The sequence below is a fragment of the Ipomoea nil genome, unplaced genomic scaffold, assembly GCF_001879475.1.
Source record: "Ipomoea nil cultivar Tokyo-kokei standard unplaced genomic scaffold, Asagao_1.1 scaffold0813, whole genome shotgun sequence".
Taxonomy (NCBI): Eukaryota; Viridiplantae; Streptophyta; class Magnoliopsida; order Solanales; family Convolvulaceae; genus Ipomoea; species Ipomoea nil.
In genome coordinates this window covers 931,725-940,074 of record NW_017617241.1, presented here as the reverse complement: position 1 = coordinate 940,074, position 8,350 = coordinate 931,725, and the positions used below count along the sequence as shown (strand labels likewise).

The window sequence follows — 8,350 nt, the reverse complement described above, 5'->3', positions numbered from 1 at the left end:
CCTCATCAAGATTCGAGGTTGATGATTAGTTGGTTAAAATGCCTAATATATTGTGTGATTAATAATAGAAATGTGGGTGGGAGAGCATCTCCGATCCAACCCAAAACACCAAATTCTGCACTAAGTTTTACACCAAAAGAAATATTTTCGGCATATTCTTACATTAAATTTTTTTTTTTTTCATTTCCAACTCATTTACACCAAATTTTATTTCTATACTAAAATAATTTATATTCCCATAAATTAAAAGTTTATTTGTATACTTTTATTATTTTAATATAACATATAGTTGTAATTTTATAAATTAAACTTTAATTATGTTTTGTGTAAATTTATTTTTAATTAAATTATATTCAATACTAGTCTTGTTTTAATCGTGTTGATGAGATCTTTCAAATGATATATATATTTTTAATAATATACAATTTATGTTTAAATATTTAACAAAATATACAAATACATTAAAATTAAACAAGGGCATAAAAGAAATTACAAATAAAAATTGGGGGTAAAATGGGGAAAAACAAACACACCAAACTTTGGTGCGGATGAACAGTGCAACGCCAAATATGGCACTGCACTGTTCATGGTGCGACAAAATTTTGGTGTTATGTCGTCTTCATTTGAGCTGCAAAACGCTATATTTTCTTTCAAAATAGAACTTTGTCGTGTTCATTGGAGATGGCCTGACAATGCATGATATGTTCAAATGATTAATGTCTATCGAGAACAAAATAGGCTACTAGCTAGCTGGTTGACAAACTTTTTAATTCCCTCTACCATAGTACCATCCTCATGGAATAATGATTATTGATTATGGACTACATACCTTCTTTCGTTGTTGCAAAAAGACTGCTTCTCCTGATTAGGGAGAGCATCAATCTTAAAATACAATTAACCGTGTCATACATTTCTTGATTAAAATTGGGGTCAAATTAGTAAATAATATGGAGTATCAAATAATGATATTAGTCTGTATTTAACTTGAAGCTGTATTTTGCATAGTACTACCACTTTTGGAATATATAAGTTTATAACTCTATTGCAATGGTATTGCAACTTTTTATTTAGAATCATAAATTTATAATACTAAATTTTAGGTAGAACCTAAATTTGCGCCTATACCTTAACAAAAATTATAAAATGGAATATGACCAAATATTCCTGCCCATTGGTCTTGTTCTATTGATGTGTCATCAATTGCACTGCTCAGATATATATATATATATATATATATATATATATATATATATATATATATATATATATATATATATATAATTTGTTTTATCAACCTTTATTTTATACTGCCTGTTGAAGTCAATACTTCAAAATTCCACCCAATCATGAGCTCTAGGTCGTTGTTTTCAACAGATTAATTAATCAGTTGACAATTAGCACCATTAATTAATAATTAATTAATTAAATTATCCATGAAAAAAGTAAAGGGAAAAAATTATTTGTGTTTATGTACTCATACTCTAGGATTTTCAATATCGGAATTTGTCAGTATAGTAGAAGTTCGAGAATTATCTTTCATGAGAATAAATGTATTTTTTTTTAAAAAAAAAAAAATATAATATTGTACAAGGTTTATTGTTAAACATAAAAAAAATACAAGAAAGTAAAATACTTTGTAAATAATACCATATGTCAATACTAATAATTTACAAGTTTAGACTTTTGTAGATGATAATAACAATATAATATGAGAAAGAGATGACCTGAGGACTCTTTCAAACCACATTCGTGGGAGGGGAAGTGCACCATAGAATATTAGAATATATATAAAGATTTGGCAAATCTTTGTTTTCTCATAATCTAATGCCTAAACATGTCTAGTCAAACCCCTTCTACTTCTTCACCTTAATTTTTTCAATAATAATAATGATGATATATTGCATTACCTCTAGCAGGATGTCAATTGAGGCATAAGTCTTGGGGGGAGGTAGGTAACTAGGTGGACGGAGTCCGACATTCTATTGTCGTAACGTAATAACATGATAAGGGAATAAAAGTGCATTTTAACTTCTGACGTAATGATGAAAGTATTTGATTCAACAATAATTTTCTATTTATTCATCTATCCTTAGACGATTATTAGTTAAGCCATACTAACACTAATAATTTAATTATATATTGTCGGTTAGATTTAATGACTTATTCAAAGAAAGCGGTATACTGACCAATTTTCTCACTTGATGTAATTCTGAAAATTTGAGATGTATGCCAACTCTTCCAATAAGTTGGTTTTATGAGTCATGCTGACCAATCATTAGTTGCAGCCCTCCTCCATGACAAAAGGGACAAATCTTGAGCTTATGTTGCTGCCTATAAATACACTGTAATATACTGTAGTACCATATCCCAGGTTGTCTTAGAAACTGGTCTGAAAACCCAGGCCAGCCTGCTTTTTTCAATTCCTTGTTTGTAGAATGGAGAATTCTGTGTTTTCTTCAAGCAGTGCTCCCTGTTCTAAACCAAACACACCTCATTCTCCTGAGGAGAGCAGTTGGACTATGTATTTTCAAGGCTTCAATGACAATGATGAACACACTTCTTTCTCTTCATCTCCCTATGGAAAAACTGATCATACTCTTGCTTCCCATGCCTCTCCTTTAGCCCCTCAAGAACCTTCTAACTATCATGATAATCGTAAGAAACCATGGCGGAACTTGATTGGGGTTGCAGTTGATGATGAGCTTGAGGACACTGCTAGCTCTCCTGTCAATAGTCCCAAGGTTCGAAAATTCTTGGTCACACAATGAATACTCGTCAACTAACTTACTCCTTGCATGCACTTTTAGCAGTGTAGTGTCACTAATTCTTGGCTTTCTTGTTGTGCCTTTCAGGTTTCTCACATCAATCATGAAGGAAAGGGGAATTTTAGTCTTTCAAAGGTAAAGAAAACCATCTTTGGTACATCCAACGGGGAATGAGGTGATAGATTCAATCCCGAGTTTACTATCTAGAAAGGGATGTAATTTATCACCAAATTACATCCCAACCCTTAAAAAAATCCATTTTAATGATACTTCTTTTACTTCAGGGAAAGGGAGGTGATTCTGGGCAGAATGAAATGGATGTGAGGGGAAGGGATGATGGTGAGCCTACAGACGAATCAGACTTGAAGAAGAAGGGTCTGTGCTTAGTACCTATGTCTATGATCACAAAATATATTGGTTAAACTTTTTATCTTTTTTTTTTGGGTGAATAATTTGGTCTTAAAGAGTACCACTTCACGAGAGAACAAAAGTTTCTCAGTGAAGGATAAGAAAAGACATGTATAGTTGCTTCTCCAAGAGAAGATTTTATTAGTAAAGATAAAGAGAGTAGAGATTCTGTGAGGGTAAAATGCTAAATGCCCTCCACTACAATAATCCTAGATTGTACCAATCTTTCTGTCTTTTGTGAATTGTTGGCTTCTACTTCTTCTCGGGAAGTTTCTCTAACAACTCTGGTATGACCTCAAAAAGGTCTCCTACAAGTCCATAGTCTGCAACCTGTGTTTCACATTTGAGCTCAGAGTTTGAATACTGAAGTTGAGCAGAATAATTCAGTAATTTAGCAGTTCATAGGTGGACAAGGGACAAAACATGAGTATATTGCATTAATGCATCAAGTGGCCTTCTATGACGCAGGGTCAGCATTTCTGGTTTTGGAAATGTTCCATCCAAGAAACTTATTAAACTTCATGTTTCTGGTTTTGGAAACATTCCTCCCAAGAAACTTAAAAAATAAAAAAAAAAATAAAAAAAAAAAACACTTCATAAAACATTTTAGGATCATATTTCTAATTTTCAAAAATTAAAAAATGCATTTCCTAAAAAAAATTAATAAATAATTAATATTTATGCATATTTAAAGAAAAAATATTTGCAAATACACACTTATATTTTTTTTTATATATTTGTATTTTTCTCTTGCATCTCGTATCCAGCATTTCCCTATGTTCCGTTTTCATGCTACCTAGGTGGTCTTTGATTTCTTTGCAAACAAAGCATGGCTCTAACTAATACATGGAATGCGTGGAGAGGGGGGGGGGGGGGGGGTTAAAAGTTGATTCTAGTGACTGAATGTAACACTTAACCAAACTTTGGATGTGTTTTTGTTTTTTGTTTTTTTCTTCTGCTTTTTTTTTTTTTTTTGGGTGCCAAGTGGACATGGGCAGAGGGGTTGAGAGAGAGAGAGACAGGGGAAGAGATGGTGACCTGGAATATGGGTGCATCAGCGTCTTTATTTACAGCAACAATGATTTTGGAATCTCTCATGCCGGCTATGTGTTGAATGGCTCCGGAAACACCAAAAGCCATATATAATTCTGGAGCAACAATCTTTCCAGTCTGCCCCACCTGATACATAAAAACAACCTCAATCAATCTCTCAGCTTTAAAAGCACTAAGTTTCAATTTAATCTCCTGTAAATAACTCCAGTAACACAGTAGGGAAATAGTCATAGTGCAAGAAAATTATATATTTACTCATTAGAAGACTTCAATAGATGTTTTTAATTTTTGAATCATTCAACAAATGTCCTCGACATTGGTCATTCAACAATCAACCATCTGAATTCTGAAGTTTTTTTACCTGGAGATCATTAGGAACATATCCCGCATCAACTGCTGCACGAGTTGCACCAACTACAACAGAAAGAAGGCAAGCATCTTCATTAGATACTGAAATATTTTATACTAGGAAAGGTGGAATTCATAACTAATGTCCTCGACATTGGTCTATAAAGTGGCTATGGTTTAGTGCTTGTTTGGCCCTTAACTTATTTGGAACTTATCTGCTCCAAAAAGCATAAGTTGAGCCAAACACTAAAGAGGGAAAGGCTTTTAAAGCCCAATAAGCAGCAAAACATTCTTTTTCAGGATGCTTCTAAGTTGAGGCTTTTCAGAAAAGCCTTTTTTCAACAACCTCCAGTTTGGGCATAACAAGCACCTAGAAGTTCTTCTGTATTTTGGATTTTTGCAAGAGAAAAGCAAGTGATTAAAAAATGTCAAAGGTAAAAGGGGAGAACACACACTTAGATGTAGATCAACACAGTTCTTTTAAAGAAGAGAGAGAATTGAGAAGACTAAATGTTATTGGAAGGAACCTGCTGCCCCAAGTTTCTCTGCAAGCTTCTCTATCATTTTAAAGTTCTCAGCGCTTTTCAAAGCCCGTCCCCCTGTGACCACAACACGTGCATTTCCCAAATCTGGGCGCTCCGCATTTTGAGAGCAAACTTTTATATATCTTGATTTACCAACTGCACCATCTGTATACAAAAAGCTTATCTTCATTATTTTGCAGTTACTAACAATGAAGTCAAAAGGACCCACACACTGTTTCGTTCTGATTAATTTTGAATACATAATAGTAGAAAGTAGAAATGTTTTCATGATAAAATAAATTAACCTACCTTCATTCAAGATTGAAATATCAACCTGGTCAATGGAGGCTGCATCTGATTTTGAATCAGCTGCTACTGTAACAGGCGGAAAAGATGGAGCTCTAATGGTCAACATACAAGGGATGGAGCCAGTATACCGTACAGTAGAAAGAGCATTTCCAGCATATGTTGGTCTGCCATACAGAAGCAAACCTGATTAAATCATCAAATGCTCTATCCTGATTAACAAGCAGGATTACTTGAGCACCTTGCCTGTGCTTAAGCTTCTAAAACAAAATTCATAATCAGCCCTAGACTGACATCAACCAAACTGCAAACACCCATAATATACAAGCAAACATGTAACAGCCAAACAGGCCAAAAGTTCAGAGATTGTGAGGTGGACAGGTTGCATACCAACTGTCCTAACTGGCTTTGCTAGGACTGCAACCTTACCTCCACTATCACCAAATGACACACTTCCAAGTCTCAGATTTGGTTTCAATGCAACCTTAGCTTGTCTAGGTAGGGAACTTGACAGAATAATGAAGTTCCAATTATATCTGAACTTAGAAACAGTTGTGTAGTATCGGTTGGCTAAAAGGAATCTAGTAGTCAACAATGTCATGAGAGAGTTTTACGTAGACATGAAGTAGGAGGACAACTGTAAAACTTACCTCACAAAGAGATTAGGTCCAGAAATCTCAGTGACATCAGTAATTGGAGAAACATCCAGAAGGGCAGCTGCACGGGGTAGTATGTTTTTCCCAAATGAACTTGATGCAGAAATTATATGTGAGTATCCACCTTTCTGGTGAACCAAATGGACTAGCTTAGCCCATGGTTCTGCTAGAGGATTTGAAAATTTTTCAGAATCAGCAAGAAGAACCTGGCCAAATAAACTTGATGGATCAAAAGTCTACAAAAGTTGGGATAACTCAATTATACTGCTCCATACTTCATTTCTCTACTTCAATTTTCAATCATAAAACTGTGCATCAAAACGTGTTTGAAAAATTCAAAACTGTAGTTTCATATTTAGTGTGATGAACACACATGTTCAGCCATATCATGTGCATACAATTCTTCTACAGTGGATACCTTTCCTATTAGAATAAGATGTGCCTGTTAAAGAATTCTATTGTGTTAGCCTCCAAGTTCTTCCTTGTTTAACAAAATATGAAACAGAGACCTAATCATCTATTTAAGGGTCTCCAACCCAGTATAAGGATAGATTCTATAGCAATAACCTCGGAAACAGAAGGATGGCATGATGCAGCCCGTGAAGCAACCTCCTTGATTGAAGGACCTGATCCAGCAAGAAGTACAGATATAGAATTCTCATCACCCAAAGATTTGGCTGCTTCTATTGCACTCAATGATGAGGTCTTGATAGAACCCCCTTCATGTTCAGCTAAAACCAATGTCCTGAGCTATGCAATCAATACACAATTAATCATAAAAAAAGTGATGCACAAAATGGTGCAAGTTAAAAACTCAGATCATCACACGAAGATAAAATATAACATTTATTTTAATTTGTTAAAGATATGCAACTCATGGATTCAAATTCTACAGTCCAATTAGCAATTACTATAATAACATTTGAACACAGCACTATGAGTATTCAGCATTCCTAATACTATAACAATATTCCACCAAAAGATTTTCTTCTTCTGTAGTAAAGCATGTGAATTCCTAGCAAAAAGGTTAGAATGCGTAGTATCTTAAACAATGAATTCCAAACAACATCACATGATTCAACTACAAATAATTGACCCCATACCAACTTGATTTAGTAGCTGCTAAGTTGCACGATAACTCTTCATATGAAAAAAAAAAAAAAAAAAAAAACACCAGTAAGATCGCAGCTCAAAGTACTCGGCAAAATCAGAGAAAAATAAAGTTCGGCAGTGATGCTAAAATCCCGATTTCACGGATACGAATGATTAAATATGCATATAGATTCTGTTGAATATATACAAATTCGGAATCGTACAAATAAGAAGGTAAGCTTACAGATCGATGATGCGAGATTATGCGTGAAGTAAGAGAACGGTTTCTGAAGGCGGAGAGCATCGTCCAAGTAGCCATGATTTAAGCTTCTGCTATTCGTTGGAAAACCAGCTGAGCTCGAATCCAAATCATTATATCTGAAATAATATATTTAAGTGAAATTAACTCAAAAATAAATTGTTTTCAAAAAAAAAAAAAAAAAATTAAAATATTTATATTTTATTTTATGCTGGCAATTATTAATTTTTAAGTTTTGTTCATGTACAAATCGTTCACAAATCACATTGAGAAATAAATTATTCCGTATTACAGAGCTTATAGCTTATTAGTAGCTTAAAATAAGCTATAAGCTCCTAAATAAACTTTGCCAATAAGAGCGTTTGAGCACATGCAATTATTATTATTATTATTATTATTATTATATAATATATATATATATATATATATATATATAAATATATATATATAATGATATTATTGCCACATATATGAGACATCACATTAGTCGTTACTCATTGTTGAAAATTTTATCTAATGAAGTTAATCACTATTCTATTTTTCTAATCAATTAAAAAATACAAATAGATTATTATGTATGGGTTCTTTATGACAACTCAATCAAGTTACTCAAATAATTCTTTTAGGGTGTATTTGAAAATTTAGAAAATGATTTCTGAATTTATTTTTTTTTTTGGTTTCTAGTGCTTGACAAAGAGGAAAAACATAAAATTAAAGAAAAATCATGTTTTGGTCAATGGAGAATAAATCAAAATTTCATGAAAATGACTTTTTTTAAAAAAAAAAAATTAAGGGAAGTTATTTTTCAAGTTCTATGCCCTCTCTACCTCACCCCTGTTTGTAGACCGCCTCTTCCTCACGCCCCGCTGGAAACCAGTCTGGGCAACTGGTTTCCGAGGCCGATTGGTTTCTGCTCGGAAACCAATCGGCCAATGTGAT

The 8,350-nt window shown here is 33.4% G+C and overlaps 2 protein-coding genes across 3 annotated transcripts; one reads left to right on the top strand and one right to left on the bottom strand.

The window, feature by feature from the left end:
• Positions 1-2,017: 2,017 nt before the first annotated feature.
• On the top strand, positions 2,018-3,415 carry LOC109178217. The gene is made up of 3 exons (XM_019327814.1): positions 2,018-2,741; positions 2,853-2,900; positions 3,050-3,415. Exons 1-3 carry the CDS (start codon positions 2,436-2,438, stop codon positions 3,185-3,187), a joined length of 492 nt encoding a protein of 163 aa, XP_019183359.1. The 5' UTR covers positions 2,018-2,435; the 3' UTR covers positions 3,188-3,415.
• LOC109178216 (electron transfer flavoprotein subunit alpha, mitochondrial) lies at positions 3,288-7,545 on the bottom strand. Of its 2 annotated transcripts, none has more exons than XM_019327812.1 (8): positions 7,397-7,545; positions 6,628-6,810; positions 6,055-6,266; positions 5,408-5,571; positions 5,102-5,263; positions 4,588-4,640; positions 4,212-4,352; positions 3,288-3,503 (listed from the first exon to the last, which is right to left on the bottom strand). In XM_019327812.1, exons 1-8 carry the CDS (start codon positions 7,469-7,471, stop codon positions 3,426-3,428), a joined length of 1,068 nt encoding a protein of 355 aa, XP_019183357.1. In that variant the 5' UTR covers positions 7,472-7,545; the 3' UTR covers positions 3,288-3,425. The 2 variants fall into 2 exon arrangements, with proteins under 2 accessions (XP_019183357.1, XP_019183358.1); XM_019327813.1 differs by lacking the exon at positions 3,288-3,503 and adding an exon at positions 3,517-3,700.
• Positions 7,546-8,350: the final 805 nt, after the last annotated feature.